At 50.7% G+C, this 17,470-nt stretch overlaps 1 protein-coding gene across 3 annotated transcripts; it reads left to right on the forward strand.

Moving 5' to 3' along the window:
• The first annotated feature begins 1,493 nt into the window (after positions 1 to 1,493).
• PAFAH2 (platelet activating factor acetylhydrolase 2) lies at positions 1,494 to 16,802 on the forward strand. 3 transcript variants are annotated; one of them, XM_044997999.1, is made up of 11 exons: positions 1,494 to 1,595; positions 3,397 to 3,510; positions 5,517 to 5,661; positions 6,421 to 6,517; positions 8,210 to 8,278; positions 8,564 to 8,705; positions 11,841 to 11,954; positions 13,399 to 13,490; positions 13,653 to 13,823; positions 14,914 to 15,062; positions 15,963 to 16,802. In XM_044997999.1, exons 1-11 carry the CDS (start codon positions 1,524 to 1,526, stop codon positions 16,055 to 16,057), a joined length of 1,260 nt encoding a protein of 419 aa, XP_044853934.1. In that variant the 5' UTR covers positions 1,494 to 1,523; the 3' UTR covers positions 16,058 to 16,802. The 3 variants fall into 3 exon arrangements, with proteins under 3 accessions (XP_044853934.1, XP_044853936.1, XP_044853935.1); XM_044998001.1 differs by lacking the exon at positions 1,494 to 1,595 and adding an exon at positions 1,616 to 1,634; XM_044998000.1 differs by lacking the exon at positions 1,494 to 1,595 and adding an exon at positions 1,930 to 2,109.
• The last annotated feature ends 668 nt before the right edge of the window (positions 16,803 to 17,470 follow it).

Here is a 17,470-nt window from a genome sequence, read left to right on the forward strand (position 1 = left end):
GCTAGACCTATGATTATGATCGTTTCTGTAGCACCATAGAAGTCCTGTGAACTTTACACACAGGCAAAGTCTAGGCACGGAGGAGCTTATGGTCTGCTTAAGGCAGACACAGTGAGAGATCAGGTAGTCAGTGATGGAAAGGGACTTGAAAAGAGATTTCAAGGAGGATGGGAGAGGAAGAGCAGTTGGTGCATAAAAAGCATGTTCCAAGCTCGGGGGAAGGGCCCAAGTACTAGAGTTTAGGGAGAAATTCCTCGACAGAGCATATTGTGGGCCACATCTTTTAAAGATGCTCCTAAGCAGGCCATATTTGGAAACATCTGCACACCTGTACCCTCGGTGTCTCAATGCACAGGACCATTTGGTAACAGCATGTGAAAATAAGGACTCGAGCTCAGCTAACCAATTCGCACACCCTTTGCCTGGCCTAAAGGCCTTTGCCCGTATTACATGTCTGGCTAGGAAGTGCTTTGAGAACACGACCTGTTCCCTCCTAACTAGTGTCATGGCACCTAGAAACCCTGGCAGCAGAGATCCACAGGTGAAAAGCAGATAGGCATCTTAGTAGCATTGTTATTCACTAGCCCAGACTTTGGCATGCAAAGAGCTCTGGGAGTTGTAGTAAAAAGAGGCGAGGAAGAGGGGGGAAATACATAAATAGCTGGCCATTCTGGGTGTCAAGTATCAGGGGTAGCCGTGTTAGTCCGTATCCGCAAAAACAAGGAGTCCAGTGGCACCTTAAAAACTAACAGATTTATTTGGGCATAAGTTTTCCTGGGTAAAACACCTCACTTCTTCAGATACATCTGGCTGCGGTAGCCTTGATAGGGAGCAGGGCTCCATGCATCCCATTCTGACCCTTTTAGGACTGCAGATAAATATGGCCTGCAGCAATGAATTCTGGGAGTCGCAGTCCTGAAGGCTCCATGCCGTAGAGAACTCTGGGGTTTGTAGTCCTGTGGGTTGGGTGAGGACTAGTCCCCTGGAGCTAAGAACTATATTCCTGGGCAGTGGGATTCCATACCCCCCTCCAATGCCCTATTTCCCAGCCTTCTGCTCTAACCCATTAACTCACTGTCCCTGCCCCCTGGAGAGATTCCAGGAGGAATAATATATGAGAGGTAGTTAAAAGAGAGAGACTCCCTGGAGTAGAGAGTTCTGGGAGTTGTAGTGCTGGGGGGAGGGGGCAGGCCAGGCCGCGGGGAGCTCTGGGAGTTGCAGTGCTGGGGGGAGGGGGCAGGCCAGGCCGCGGGGAGCTCTGGGAGTTGCAGTGCTGGGGGAGCTGGGAGCACAGTCCAGGCCGCGGGGAGCTCTGGGAGTTGTAGTGCTGGAGGAGGTGGGAACACAGTCCCGGCCGCGGGGAGCTCTGGGAGTTGTAGTGCTGGGGGAGCTGGGAGCACAGTCCAGGCCGCGGGGAACTCTGGGAGTTGTAGTGCTGGGGGAGGTGGGCGCACAGTCCAGGACGCGGGGAGCTCTGGGAGTTGTAGTGCTGAGCTTGGGGACCCTTCACACTGGGCGTGGCAATGACACTACATGTCCCAGGATGCACCGGGCGGCGCTGCCGCGTCTTTTTCCGTGGGGTGGCGGGAGCCCAGGTAGGTGGCGGCGCTGTAGTTCCGGCCTGGGTGGCCCTGGTAACCCCCCCGCCCCCCCCGCGCTCCGAACCGTCCCTCTCAGGCCGGGCGCGCCCCCTGCTGGTTCCGCTGAGCTCCCGGGGGGAAGCGCCAGCTCCTTCCCCCCGCCTGTGGGGGCCGGTTGTGGCGGGGGGCGCTGTGGGGGGAGAGAGGGGCCCGGGCTGGGGGCAGGGGTCTGGCTGGAGGGTGACACCGGTGGGGGGGGCGTGACGGGGGGCAGCCAGTGGGGCAGGCACACGAGACTGGGGGGAGAGTGGGACGGAGAGAGGAAGCGGGGCTGAGGGGTGGCCTGTGGCCGTGCCCGGGTTCCGATTCCAGCTGTCTGGCTGATCTTGGGCAAGTCACTGTCCCGCTCGGTGCCTCAGTTTCCCCACCTGTCCTATTGGGATAATATTTCCCTGCTTTGTAGGTTGGTGTCGGCCCCCTAAGATCCTGGCACAGAAGGTTTTATATAAGATCAAGTGTTGTCACTCAGGTATTGTTCTTGTAAAGCTCCCAAAATAGGGTGACCAGATGTCCCGATTTTATAGGGACAGTCCCGATTTGGGGGTATTTTTCTTAGATAGGCTCCTATTACCCCCCACCTCCTGTCCCGATTTTTCACATTTGCTGTCTGGTCTCCCTATCCCAGAATCTGAAAATGTCACTCAATTGAAAAAGAAAAAAGCGAGCCCCCTTGGTCACGCCTTGCCTCCTGGATCAGCTCCGGCAGCCTGAGTCCCAGAACCCCATTGTCCCTAGCATGTTGCAGCTGTCCAGATGTCTAAAAGGCATGTGAGAGGCGACTGCCACAATAAACAGCAGCCAGGGCAGGACATTGGTTGGTGTAAAGTGTTCTCTAAGTTCGGTTCCAAGAGGCAGCTGAGCTAATACTCCCAACAAAAAGCTGCTGCCCTGCCGAGAACCAGAATGCACAAGCTGTGCTCGGCTGAGTGAAGAGGGATCAGTGCAGAGCGGGGCTTTGCCTGGCCCTAGATGCAGGTCAAATCCTGCTGTAATGTTAGCCATTGTTACAAGCAGCTGTGAAGACAGTGCAGCAGTCTCCGAAGGAAAGTGGTGAAAGCCCCTTTGCTTGGAGACTGGATGGAGTGCTAGAAAATACACTATAGGGAACAGTCGTGCTCCGCTCCGTGGGAGTTAGGCACCATGGCTCAGACCCTGAAAGGAGCCCAACTCCCATGGAAATCAATACGAGTTAAGCTCCTAAACACTTTTGAGGACTTTAGGAGCCTCTCAAAACCTGGCTCTTTAGACACTACAGTGATGGATAGGAGTCTTTTCCATCTCTAATCTCTGTGGCGCTAGGATCAAATAATAATACTTTGCACTTGCATTTCCTTTAATTGGAGGAGCTCGAAGCACGTTCCAGAAGTAAAGCATGGAGAAAAACGATTTAGCTGCCGTCACACCATGAGTCAGTGACTGAAACCCAGAGTCCTGGCTCCCGGTGCCCTGCTGGAACAATTAGTTCATTTTGCCTCTGCTGCCCATAATAATTCTGGGAGTCAAAAGGCCAGCTTCCTTGCACTGCCCTGGTCACGCTGGGTTCTCGATAAAATCCTGTTCACTCTTCTGCTCTTGCTGCCTGATGGCTAAGATCGCCAGCCAATGTTATGCAGCTCTCCAAGTCCAGGAGGTTAGGCTTTGGTTGAGGGTTTTGCTCAACAGGAAACAGATGAAGGAAGTGAGATTAACTAGCTCTGTTTCACCAGCCATTGGGTAACACAACTCTAGCACTGCAACCTCCTCTCTCCCTTTCTAGGTGCTATCTCCAGCTCAGGAAGGCATGGGGGGAGCACAGTCCCTCAGGCTGCCCCATGGGAAAGGGCCTCACCAAGTGGGCTGCACGGATGTGATGGTGGGCCCCAACCGGAAGGTACAGTAATGAGCACTGCTAGCTGCTCGGGGGTTTGCTTCTCATTAGTTGTGCCAGCGTGAAACAGAGGATCAGCAGGTAGGAGGGCAATGGTGTTTCAAGCTATTTGATTATTTGTTTTGCTGGAACTGATCTTGCAGCAAGCCCTGTAAATGCAGTGGCGGGGAGTACTTGAGATTGCCTGCTGTGTGACTCATGGTCACTCTGCAGACTGGCTGGGGGGAGGCATGTGAGCAAGAAGATTACAGCTGCACATTTCCTGCTGACTCGACCGGATTCTTGGTCTCCTTAAACTGAACTCTGTCTCTGGACACTTGAAGGGATCTCCTGGGTCATTGAGCCTCGTCTCCTGCTATAGAAGCCAATCCCGTCATATCATCCCCTTTGTAAACTGACCAAGCTGCATCTTAAAACTAGTTAGGCTGACACTGCACATGTCTCCAGTTATTATTTACTAAACATGACTGTGCTTGGTGCTGTACAAGGTGCGGAAGTAAAGAGTGTCCCTGCCTCCGTCTGAATTCTTGTATGCATTGAGAATTTGCCCCAGTTCCAGCAGTCGCTGGCCAGCCACTGATGTAGCAGCATCTGTGCAAAGCCCCAGCACAGAGAAGGGAAGCCAGGATTTGCACCAGCTAACCCCGGCTTGAACATAGGGGAAGATGAGGGCGAGCTCAGCTGCTGCAGTTCGGAGCTTTCCTAGTCTCTGCTTGGGGTTTGCACCATAGCTGGAATCGGGGCCCCTTCCCAGTGCAACAAGGCCTGAGATGCAAGGTAGACAGGACGTGCTGGGAAGCCTGGGGACGGAGCTGCTTTGAGATGTATTTAAATTGCCATAATGAACTTACTTCTTGTTGGTATCACAGAAGTGAATTATTATTGTTTATCTGTATTACAGTAGCACCCATAGGCACCAGTCAAGGGTGCTGTACAGCTACATTACAACATAGGCTCTTCCTCGACAGCTTATTGTGTAATTTTCAGATCAGATTCGCAAATTAGTTTAACCAACCGAGGGAGGAAGAACAAAGGCAATATTTAGAAGATCGCCCGGCGACATAGTCCAGCGAGGGTGCAATTTGAGTCCGATTCAGCTGAACGTTAAGGATTTTTTTATATAACAAAACTCCCTTGCCTTTGCGGATAATACAAGTCCAGTGGAGTTGAGGAAGGGCAGGCAATGTAACCCGATTAAATACCCGTGGGTTTGTGAGCACTTAGAGAAATCAGCTTCTCAACCTTGACTGCCTCACTATAACAACATGGAATAGGGTGGATTTGAATCATGGGGGTTGCCCTGATGACCCAACAGGGGAGGTTGTTCCATGCATAAGTGCAACATGGAAGCCGTCCCGGAGAAGGATGTGAACCACTGGCTGCAGTAATGGAGGCAGAAGATGATCAGGGCACACAGAGAAGGGTGGGTTGGCTGGTCTGGGGGGTCCTAGAATCAGAACGGTCAATGGGCAGGCCTGTGTTCTAGGTCCCAGTTCTACAGGATGGGACACTAACTCCTGAGAGGAAGAATACCCGGTTTCTCCTCCCATTGTTTGTTCCTTTTCCTTCCCACCCACCTACTCCGATCCGCTCTCTCCATTTGTTGTCCACACTCCTCCTGTATGTCCCCTCTCCATTCCGTCTGGTCCTTCTTCCATGCACCTTCTGCCCAGTGGGGGCTCTGTGCACACAGCTCCAGCCTGTACCATGGGCAGAGTGCGGAGAGGAGTGGATCCGGCCTTCGGGGAGCTGTGTGAATCAAACCCCCTAATTCACTGACAGCGTTGCCAAGATATAGCCAAAGAGCCGGGTGCTGAGATAGCCCCATGCTAGATGAGGATCACCTGGTTTGACCTCTGTATTGAGGGTGTGAAGGGTGGATGCTGGAGGTCAGAGCAGATGATCACAGTGGTTTTATAATCTGTGACATTCTCTGTTCAGATCTAGGTGGGATGGGGTGTTTCACTTGTGTGATATTTGTGCCATAATCCTTCCTTCCTTTTCTTTAGGGGCTTTTCTTCCGGTTGTTTTACCCCTGCCTTCCCCAGGCGGGGGCAGAGCAACCTCTCTGGATCCCACGCCGTGAGTACTGCGAGGGGCTGGCCGAATACATCAACCTGAAGTGGTGCACCCCGCTGCTCAATGTGACTTTCGGTGAGAGGACTGATGGCTTCAGATAGATCTCAGCCCCCAGGGGACAGCCCCAGACTCTCTGCCTCCTGGGAGCATGCCTGGAGGCAGTTATCACAGCATGCTATTAGTGGGGTCATAGGAAAATGGCCCCCTGCTGCCACCTTAGCTCCAGAGTCAGAGGAAGCTGGTTGTTCTGTGTTCTAAGCTAATAAGGCAGCATGATTACAGATTAGTCCCAAGAAAGGGAGAGGACTGGATAATATAACACCATAGTGGATGGCTTAGAGTCCACAGCCACAGGTTTGAACTAACTAGGCTCCCTGGGACACTAGGTCTCTGCAGCAGGTGAAATGCAGACTGCAGAGTTTCCGATGAGACGTCCAAAGGCAAGATCCATGTGGACAGTAGAGCCCCTAGTGTGGACGTTTGCTGTGGCATCCAAAATTGCCCTCCCCCGTCACTTCTGGGCTACGTACTGCTTGGCTGCTGTCCTGTTCCTCAGAGGCAGCTGCATTTTAGCAGGGTGACAAAGCGCTTTGGGATGGAGGGTGCCTTAGAAATGTTCTCTGGGTACAGAAAGTTGCGAGGGCTTGGGAAGATGCTCACTCCCCTCCCAGTCAATCTCCTGTTGTTCCCTGGGTACAGAAGGTTACACGAGGCTGGACGGGGGGTCAGGATTCTGAAGAACCCCAGAACAAACGAGAGCGACTGCAGGAGTCAGAGCTGTAACCCTATGACAACTTGGCTCACTCCACTCACATCTGTCACTTCTTCCTGCAGGGTCCTACAGAGTTCCAGTGAGATGGAATGGGCCTTTTAAGGCATGTGGCAGCAGGTACCCACTGATCATATTCTCCCATGGCCTGGGAGCCTTTCGGTAAGAGTCTCGGCTCACTTCCCACGGTCCTGGGTGAAAGAGGAGAGGGATCTCCGGCATATTCACTGTGTGAGGCTGCCTCTCCTATAATGCTAATAGAACTTTTGGCTGGGCTGCAGTGTCAGCAGGGGGCTGGTTTAAATGCACACAAGCCAACAGACCGGGGTTAGGACGTCTCAGTCATTTCTGCCAAGGGATTGGCTAAAAGGGATCGGGCTCCCAGGCTGAGACTCGCCCAGATCCCGCCCCCCAGCAAGTCTCTTGTCATTGTTTTGGTAAGTGACTGGAATGCTGATGAAAGATGCCAGGCTTGCAGCTCTGGAGACTGGAGTTCTGTGCACAGAGCAAGCTGCCTCCGTGTTGCTCGGCCAATGGGCCAGATTCTCAGCTGGTGTAAATCAGCATTTGCACTGGAGCTCTGCCCATTTTCATCAGCGGAGAATCTGGGCCGAAGTATCTTACCTCTGGTTTAGAGGGACCATTTCTAGGGAAAAGAGCAGAGCTTAGTTTTTACGGCCCATTCCATCTTCAGTGTCTGTCCTGGGACAGCCAACAATGGGATTCAGTTGGTGCCAGTTGTGATGATGGCTTTTGCGGCGTGGACACACCTCCCACAAGGAGCTAGCTGGAGGCCCACACCAGTTTGTTTCACACTAGACGGCCAGCAGACGAGAGTTCCCTTTGGCCCATTTCTCTGGATTTAAATTGATGACCTAGAAGTGAAAGGCTCCCAGTCCCATTACAACCCTTCTCCCTCCCCCACAGCAAATCCTTATAACAGCCAAGGACCAGGATATGCAAAGGTATTGTCAGCAAAAACTCCGCTCTTGTAGGCTGAGACCCTGTGATCCCCGGCTGTCAGAGCCACTGACGTCTGCTGTAAATCCATGTTTAATACCATGCCAATAGCTTAGTACCTTCCTCTAGACGTATAAAGTCATCCCTAGTTACTGCATATATAAACGTGGATGCTAGGGGCAGCAAAATCCTATTCGATCATCTCACACCTCTTGCTGGGCAATGGAAACTGGTTCCCTGCTGCGTATTTCCTAGTGCTTTGTCCAATCTAGTTTTAAATGATTCAAGCAATGGGGCTTCCACCTCTTCCCATAAGAGACTGTTTCACAATCTAATAGATCTGGCTAAGCAGCTTTTCCGAGCATTCAGCCGCTACACAAACAGTGGTTTTGCATCTGGCTTTATTAGTAATAACAGCACTTGGCATTTTTCATCTTCAAAGCACTTGGCAAACGTTACCCCATCCTCACAACGCCCCTGGGTGGTATGCTCCCTGCTTTACGGATGGGGAAAACAAGTCACAAGCTTCTCTGTGCCTCCATGATCAGAAGTGCTGAGCGCCTGCAGCTCCCGCTGGGATCAATGGAAGCTGTGTGTGCTCAGCACCTTTTGAAAACGGGGCAATTGTGGCTTTGCCAAGTCCCAGAGATCAAGTTAGTGTCAGAGCCGGGATTAGAACCCAGGAGTCCCTCGCTCCCATGCCTGGGCTCAGATTATGACTCTCTTCAACAGGGAGACTTGCAGCAAAACTTTGTAGGAGCAGAGCAAGTCCGGGAGGTGCTGCGTGCCTTGGATTTCTGCTGAGTCTAGTGGGGGTGGAGGGTGCTCAGCACCTCTGGGAGCCAGAGGATCAAGCCCTCATTCTGCTTTCCCTTTGCATCCTCATGTTTTCAGAACCGTCTACTCGGCTGTCTGTGCGGAAATGGCCTCCCGTGGCTTTCTGGTGATGGCGCTGGAGCACAGGTGGGTTGCGGCCCCTTTGGAACAGCATGATGCACTCTGTTTCCTGGTGGTCACCCACCCTCTCCCCTAGTATATTTTGTTTTCTGGTTGATTATTAATTCAGCAGATTTGTGATCTGAATTCTCCTCCTAGGACTCAGGTGCAGTCTCTGATCTTTTCTTTGAAATGGGGGCATTCAGAAGCTGAACCGAATGCTAAATATTCCCCTTTCCCTTGCATGCCTCATGTTTCCGATGAGTGGCTGCTGCTCAGTGATTTAACTTGGCTGTCCTGTTATTCCCGCAGAGACCATTCTGCCTGTGCAACTTACTTTTGCAAGGCAGAGGCTGGGGGGTCCGATTCCCTGGAGGCTGCGCTGCAGGAGGAATGGATCCCATTTCGAAGGGTCCAAGAAGGGCAGAAGGAATTTCATTATCGAAACCCACAGGTAATGACTGGAAGGCAGGGAAAGGCTGTTTGTAGGATGGAGGAGACCGAACCAATTTTGGGAGGGGCAAAATCCATCACACCTGAATTCCGGGCCAGTTTAAGGCGTACGTGCGATGAGCATGTGCCTAGGGCCTCAGTTGCCAGTGTCACATGATGATGCCAGAATCTCTCTTTTCATTTAAATAAAAAGAAATGCAGTCACAGTTGCAAAGAAAAGCTTGAAAATGCTAAGTCAGAGCAATGGAGGCAGTGAAGTCTGCTGACAGTCTCCGGCTGAGGGAGGAGCACTGTGTTTTATGAACATTTTCTGTGTTCACATCACTTTGGAAGAGAACCAGAGAGGAAGTTGCCTGGCCTTTTACCCACCACTAGAGCAAACCACACCGTTGCTCTAGGGTGGGAAAAGCCTGCCACAGCACAGGGCAGTATGGGGGAAGGGCTATTCATAGATTCTAGGACTGGAAGGGACCTCGAGAGGTCGAGTCCAGTCCCCTGCCCTCATGGCAGGACCACATACTGTCTAGACCATCCCGGATCGACACTTATCTAACCTACTCCTAAATATCTCCAGCGATGGAGATTCCACCAGGGTTTTGGATAACCTCACTCTTCTTGCTTTGCCCAGACCTTTCGCCATTTCTGGAACTGAACCTAAAGTTGAACTTGTTTTGTAGCTGCCGAACCGTTCGGTTAACTCATTTGCCTTTCACACTTTTACAGGCCTCTTTGTGTCTGAGCTCAGGGCAAGGCAGAAAGCAGCCTGGCTGGTTTTGCTTTATTTCCTGCCTCACTGGAAACAGAAAATTGCCTGAATACTCTTGGGCACCAGTTCTTGTTTCCAGCTCAGTTCTGCAGCCTAGAGAGGTTGATCTAAGCTTCAGATGAGCCTCCAAACGTCCAGGTGCTTATCAGCACTCCGAGTTCTAACTTTTTATGAGATTTCTCCCATTGCTGTTTTGGACAGGGCATAAAAAATCCAGTTGCCTGCTCACCCCAGGCAATTAGGAAAGTCCCATGGTAAGTGAGGGGCCCAAACTCTCAATTTCTGCTGAGTTTAAAAGGACAATGGTGACTTGAAATGTAGCGTGGTTTTAAAAAACGGGGTTAATTGTGGTTTCCGGTGCTGTCCCTGAGACCCCTGCCAGTTTTTGTGGGTTTAAAATCATGTTTTTCTGTCCTTTGTCACTGTAGAAAAATCCACACAAACAGGGGCACCAGGCTGACTATACATAGGAAACTATGAGCTGTGATGTCCAATGTCCAGAATAAACAAACTGGGGGGAAAACAACTTGCACTAGGTCTCTCCCCGCTTCCCCCCCCATCTCAGTTATAAAAATCTTTGGTTTTACTTGTAACAACAAGTTTTTAACTAAGCTTAGACAGATTTTTGTTTTATTTTGTTTTAAAGTTGATGGTCGCCCTTTAAATGTGCACGTTTAAATTCTTTGCCCTTCTGCAAGTGGAGAACACCTTCCACATGTGACCCCAAAGCAGGGCTTTCTTCCTGAGTCTGCAGACAGACCACTCCAGTGCTGCTGGAGCTCAAACCGGCAGAGTGAAATTGACAAAGACTCTGGTCAGTTTTGTTGCTCTTACAATGATGTCAGATTTGTGTCCATTTAGTCTTTTGCGTAGAGACTGTCCGGTTTGGCTAATGTACATGGCAGAGGGCCATTGCTGGCACATGATGGCATATATCACGTTGGTAGATGTGCAGGTGAACGAGCCCCTGATGGCGTGGCTGATGTGATTAGGTCCTATGATGGTGTCACTTTAATAGATATGTGGACAGAGCTGGCATAGGGCTTTGTTGCAAAGATAGGTTCCTGGGTTAGTGTTTTTGTTCTGTGATGTGTGGTTGCTGGTGAGTATTTGCTTCAGGTTGAGGGGCTGTCTGTAAGCGAGGACTGGCCTGTCTCCCAAGATCTGTGAGAGTGAGGGGTCATCTTTCAGGATAGGACGTAGATCTTTTGATGATGCGCTGGAGAGGTTTTAGTTGGGGGCTGAAGGTGACGGCTAGTGGTGTTCTGTTATTTTCTTTGTTGGGCCTGTCCTATAGTAGGTGACTTCTGGGTACTCTTCTGGCTCTGTCAATCTGTTTTTTCACTTCAGCAGGTGGGTATTGTAGTTTTAAGAATGCTTGATAGAGATCTTGTAGGTGTTTGTCTCTCTCTGAGGAATTGGAGGAAATGCGGTTTGGGAAGAGACTTTGCACAATGCATGTATTTTTTATGTCACACTGGGATCTATGGCAATGTGATCCACTAGATCTTCACTGTGACCCAGTGTGTTAAAACCTCATGAGATTATTTAAGAATATCTTTTGCAGCTATTACAAAAAATTGAGTCCTTGAGCAGGGTCCAGGGACAGCACCTCAGTAGGAATCCCCGCGATCATCTTCCCAGCTGCTGGGGGGGCCGGGGGTGGGGGGATGGGGTTTCTCATTAGGCGTTTGGACCTCCTTGGGGAAAGTCTCCATCTTTCATATTGGCCTCTGGCTGGTAGGTTCGGCCATGGTGGATCCACTGAGCAAAACACATTATCGGTCCTCTGAGTACCCTCCTTACTTATTGGTATAGTGGAAATATTTTGCTTATCTTCAGCAGTTCATGGTATTAAATTAACTGGATTTTAAGAAGCTTTTCCAATACATTTATAGCGATTTCCCTTGGGAACCTCTTGCAGTGTCTGTATTTTCCTCTTTGTCTCCACATTCGCTGTGATCCAAGAAAGGCAGTGTGGTTTAAAGCCTGAAACTGGAGTTGGGACTCCTGGATTCTGTTTCTGCCACTAACTCACCGAGCGGCCTTGGGCAAGTCTCTGAGGGGCTGATTTTCTGCTCAGTTAAAGCAGTACAAATCAGGAGTAACCCTGTTGAGCTCAGTGGAGTTACACAGAGGTAAAAGCGGTGCAGGTCACTTTCCGTGTGTGCATGCTAGGGGTATGATACTTACTGACCTCACTTGGTGTAACGAGACTTATTAATCTCGGCAAATCACTGTGATGTGCTTAGACAAAGGGCGTTGGGGGAGAGCACATTATTATGCTATATTATCATCATTCCTGTGTTGATGCTTGATCAGCCTGGAGGAAAGAAGGGGTTGAATTAACCAAGGACACTTTTGTTACAGGTTCATCAAAGAGCAAATGAGTGTGTGCGAGGGCTCAGGCTGGTGCAGGACATCAGCAGCGGCAAAGCTGTCACCAATGTCTTGCACAAAGGATTTGATCTGTCTGCACTGAAGGTATTTCCAGCCAACTCTTCAGTTGCAGTGGAGAGACATTTTGGGGCCGTGCCGATTATGAAGGGATTCACTGGAACCCGTGCAGGGTGGCCTTCAGAGCTGGCCAGTGATTTTAACCTGATCTCATAAAGGCAATAGCACCCGCCTCTCCTCCACCCAGCACCTTCCTTTCATTGCCCTGGCAGGAACAGGCCTGGTTCTGTGAAATTTGCAGATTGCGCTCCTGGCATTGGAGGCGTGGGGGGCGGAACTTGCAGAACCAGAATCCTTTAAGCCCCTGATTCATTTTCCTTTTTGTCCTGTCCCACCACCCCACCCTCTGTTTCCTTTTCATCTCCTCTGTCACCTCTGCTCTCTCATTTGTTCTCCTCGCCCTTCCCCCCTTTTCTCTTTGTCCCCTTTAACTGCACCTCTTCCATCTCCTCCCCATTTTTTCTTCTTCCTTTCTTCTCACTAGCCCTTATTTCTCCCCCCACCCCTTTATATTTTGTTTATATCTATTTTAGGAGACTCTGATCCCCCCCCAGGGCCCAATAGTGCTGCTCCTGGACTGGCAAGAGAAGATATTCTTTAGTGATCAAGTACTTCTCTTCCCTTCAGCCTCCCATTCCAGGGCCTTGCACGGAGCCCCCTGTAAATACTAACTGCATCTGCTGCTTCGGGACTTGCACTGTGGTGCCCCTTGTTGCAGAATCGGGTACCATTCTATGGGCTGGTCTATGCTGAAAACGTACATCGGCGTAGCTACGTCTCTCGGGGGTTTGAAAAATCCACACCCCGGAGAGACGTAGCTCTGCCAGGCTAACCCCAAGTGTAGACAATGCTGGGTTGAGAGTGGAATTCTTCCATCAACCTAGCTACCTTCTCTCGGGGAGGTGGAGTCTCTACACCCATCCTGCTGTGGCATTTTAAGCATAACCATACTCTAAGGCCTGGTCTACATGAAAAAGTTGGGTCGACGCAGCTTCGTCGCTTGGGTCGATATACGAAGTCTCCCTCCCACCAACCTAGCTACTGCCCCTTGGGGAAATGGATTACCTGCACTGGTGGGACAACCCCTCCTGTTGGCATAGGTATTGTCTGCAACTGCAGCATTTCAAGCATAGGTCTGGAATGAGCATGGGACTGGGAGCTGAGAACTGGGTTCTGTTACTAGCAGTGCCATAGACTTACTGTGTAACCTTAGGGAAATCACTTACCCACTTTGTGCCTCAGTTTCCTCATCTGTAAAATGGGGATAATGCATCCTGCCTCAGAATGATGTGGAACTTCATGGGTCACCCCTAAGACGCCCTTACTCCCTCTAACATCTGCTCCCCTGGTGAATGCAACTCAGAGTCTCTGTAGCAAGCTGGCTTTTCCTGAGGTCACTACTTCCTCAGCAGGAGCTTTGTGCAGTGAGGTTTGGGGACTGGCTTCTTTACAGTTTTCCTCCTCGTTGCAGGAGAGTGTGGATTTGACTAAAGTCGCTGTAATGGGCCACTCTTTCGGAGGAGCGACCGCAATTCTAGCCCTTTCTAAAGAGGACCATTTTAGGTGAGTATCAGACAGATGCTGCTTTTAAACAAACAGTAAAACTTGCAGCAAGGACTCACCACCAGCTTGGGAGCTGGGGATGCGTTTCTAGAAACAGGCCAGATGGGAATAGAAGGCTTTAGGTAGCAGCAGAGTTACCTGTTGTCTTCCGTCCTGCTGCAGCTGCGCCGTTGCTCTCGATGCCTGGATGTTCCCTTTGAAGAACGATCTCTACCACAAGGTGACCAAGCCGGTGCTTTTTATCAACACGGAGAAATTCCAGACTGCAGAAAGTGTTGCCAAAATGAAGAGACTCAGCTCCAGAAACAGGCAGACCAAGATCATAACCATCCTGTAAGTCCGCACGCTGTGTCTGGGCAGTGGTAGAGCAATGGCCTGAGAGCCAGGAGTGCTCATCCTGGGTTTGCTATTGACCTTGGGCAGGTCACGGCCCCGCTCTGTGCCTCAGTCTTCCCATCTTTAAAATGGGGGTAGTGCTATTTGTCATCCCTTGTAAAGTGATTTGACGTTTTCAGATGAAAAGTGCTGGATATGAGCCAAGGGTTACTATTATACCAGCGCGCGAACAATCCCATAACACTGCTCACTCTGTGTTGAGTTTTATTGTCCCACTGGTGTGCAGCAACCTTGGCCTGCATCCGCTCTGGACTCCTTGTCCTCACCTTCAGAGCCATGCTCCTGCTGACAGCTCAGCTCATGTTCCCTTCGCCTCTGTCTCCCATGCCCAGTCCTCACTCCGACTCTCCCTTCTCCCACCTTCAGCTCTCCGCCTTTTGCTACCCCCTTTGCCTCCCTTTTCTCTTGCCCCAAGAAACCTTCCTACAAATTCCTCCTCAACCTCCAGCACCAGCACCTTCCCCACACTGATCTCCCCTCCGGCAGGACCTCTTCCTCCTGTGGCTTTCCTTTACTTTGCAGGTTGTTTGTCTCAGTTAGACGGGCAGCTCTTCAGGCATGGATCTTGTCTTATGTGCTTACACAGAGTTGTGTGCATTTCTATGGCCTATGGAAAATACCACGGAGTGATGTATGAGTCAGGGCGGGCAGTGGATTGTGTTACTTCGGCCTTGTCTACACTGGGGCTGAAGTCCTGTTCCCATTCAAGTCACTGGCAAAGCGCCCATGGGACCCGGATTTATCCTAGGCGGTTTTGAGAGATCTCCCAGCAGTGACTGCACTGGAGATTAGTGACATAGTGAAGACAGAGCTCACATGGCCACTGGCATTTTTACCACCAGGCTGTCTAGCTGTATTATGAGCAGGGTCATATGATTCCTGATGCAGCATCTGTGTCTCCACCAGTGGGAGATTCCCAACCCCAGTGTAGACCCAACCCAGGGCTGTAAAGTTAGCAAGACCCAGTCGTTGATGAAAGTGTTTCATCCCTGTCTCCAAAGGAGTCGTTTCCTTCTCCCTTCTCCAGGGGATCTGTGCATCTGAGTCAGACTGACTTCACTTTTCTGGCTGGGAATCTCCTGAACAGACTGTTCCAGACCAGAGGCACCCTGGACCCCTACGCAGGCTTGGACATCACCAACAGGGCGGCGCTTGCTTTCCTGCAGAAACATCTGAGTACGGCGCTAGGCAGAAAAATGTTTTCCATTGGGATGGTGCAGCGGGGCCCTCTGTCCACCCAGGGGTTGATAGTCTGGAGGAGGCGATGCTTGCAGAAGGATTTCTGTCCCGCTTGGGTGGTGACCACGCTAGCCAACGTGTGTGCGTGGTGTTCCGGGGAGAGCCTCCTTCCTGCCCTATACGGAGAGCTGGCCAAGAGCCTAGAGGGGGTGTAGTGACCTGCCTTGTGCTGTGTTAGGCAGGGCCTTCTTCTATGGTTAGTGCCAGATTTAAAGGCAAAACCCTGAGTTTTGCGAAGGTGCTGTGAAAACCTTAGCTACGCCGCCTGGTCGAATGGACTTGGCGTGGGGCTGGAAGCAAAGCCCTGCTGGCTCTGCCAGCTGCTCACTTTGTGAATGGGGGCAAATCAGTTCGCCTCTATTCGTGCCTCAGTTTCCCCATGTACAGATGGCGATGATGATACTGCCTTACCTCACGGGAATGTCTGCAAAGCCCACTGCCTAGGCCGCACCAAACACGTTGCCAGCTGAGGGACTCCCCTCTGTGGGCAATCCACGAGAATGCCAGATGTGGGGACGAGGGTGGAGGTACATTAAAAATCAAACACTACCCCACACCTGCAGCGTCTATTTGCTGTGTTATGACAGTGCCCTGTAAAATGGGCTTAGCGCAGGTCCCTCAGCTTCCTCTGACAAGGCAAAGCCGAGTGCATTTGGCTAGGCCAGCCTCGTGGTCTGTGGGAAGAGCTACACACATATACTAATGCTCATCAGCTCCTGCCATTGTCTAGCACAGCTAATGGGGCCAGGGGGCTCTTTCTTGTAATGCATGTGGCTGAGCCTTGCCAGCAGTTATAATCATGGAGTAATCCTTTCGTCATCTCTCTTCCCCAATTAGGGCTTGAGGAAGATTTTGATCAGTGGAATAATCTCCTGGAAGGCATTGGTGACTCGGTGATTCCAGAGGCGCCTCTCTGCATCTCCAGCCTTTAGAGACACTGTCTGCTGGTCCGTCCCCATGGATGTTAGGCATCCTACGTACCAGGAAGATAGTAGCTTCACCTTCAATCAGCAACTCCAGTAACTCTGCAAAAGGCACGTGTAATCATGCAGCTGCTGATGGAATCCAGAGACGTGGAGCCCTCGCTGAGCCAGAATTCATGCTGGAACCGGAAGACTTAGAGGCCCTGACTGGTCGAGGGTTGGCCATGGAACCCAGAGACTGGGCCCTCCTCTGGTCTAGAACTCACCATCGAGAGCAGACTGGGGCGCCTGGCTGCTCTAGAACTGATTTTGGAACCTAGAAAACTGATGCCTTATTGGACAGAAGCAGATGTGAGGTGTGGCTTAGCGGGCCCCCTTTTGACAGGTCCCAAACTTTTCTCTCTGCCCCTTCAAATCCCTCCTCTAAATCCATTTCTTTCCAAAAGTCTTTCACACATGAGACCTGCCTTGGTCCCCTTTGACTCTTACCAACACCCCATGCACTTTGTGTGGCTGCACTTTGTTGTCTACACCTGAACCTACATTGCACTAGTTTCCGACAACGGAGGGAAAATCTCTCTTCTTGTGTTAAACCCTCAGAAGCCCCTCCTGTGAATTACCTGAGGTATTAATGCTGCTGTGGTAATTATGTCAGTCAAAATGGTATCGTCTGTAAAATGGTGCCTATATTAGAAACTGTATTTTCTTCTCTCTTAAATGTGCATTAAATGAAGATGGAGAATATTGTTCATAACATGTATCTAAGCTTTCTTTTTTGTTTTTTTTATCATAGGAGAGCCAATATTGTCCAGTGGAAAGGGCACTGGATTGGTACTGAAACCTGGGTTCTGTTCCTGGCATGGCTACTTGTTTGCTGAATGGCCTTGGGCAAGTCACTTCACTTCTCTGGGCCTCAATTTCCCCTTTATAAAATGGGAGTAATATTAATTGTACAATGCTTTGGGATCTGTGGATGAAACACGCCATAGAAGAGCCAGCTTCCACTAACCTTCCATACAAGGAGAATTGATCATAGATCCCAGAGAGTGGCCTTGTCATTGGTGGGGTACCCACTCTTTTAGCTCAGTTGTACCCCATCAATAGACCATTCTCCACTTCTGTCAGCCAAGGTCCCTTTCTCTGATTCAGGAGTGGTTTCTAAGCTGCCCTGCGGGGTAGGCTGCTGTTACCATCAAACCCTTTGCAATGAAAGGCGCAAGGAAAATGTACCATGTTATTTTTCCTCCTCCTCCCTCTCTTGGAATGAACGAGGAGTTTATGTAACCAGGTATTGGCCATTTCCCTGCCTGTTAATGGACACCCACGCCGCAGCCTGCCAGCAGCAGTCAGCTTGGATGGGGAGAGCGGCTGTTACATGCTGCTAGAGCCAAAGCCTTGAGCAGTACGAAGCATTTCCAACTC

The sequence above is a fragment of the Mauremys mutica genome, chromosome 23, assembly GCF_020497125.1.
Source record: "Mauremys mutica isolate MM-2020 ecotype Southern chromosome 23, ASM2049712v1, whole genome shotgun sequence".
Classification (NCBI taxonomy): Eukaryota; Metazoa; Chordata; order Testudines; family Geoemydidae; genus Mauremys; species Mauremys mutica.

Bases quoted from the DNA above. Each gene is read 5' to 3' on its own strand.
- PAFAH2 (XM_044997999.1), top strand. From the start codon at position 1,524: ATGACACTACATGTCCCAGGATGCACCGGGCGGCGCTGCCGCGTCTTT. The intron at 6,518-8,209 runs GTAAGAGTCTCG...TCATGTTTTCAG, and splicing joins CATGGCCTGGGAGCCTTTCG to AACCGTCTACTCGGCTGTCT. The intron at 11,955-13,398 runs GTATTTCCAGCC...TCCTCGTTGCAG, and splicing joins TTGATCTGTCTGCACTGAAG to GAGAGTGTGGATTTGACTAA.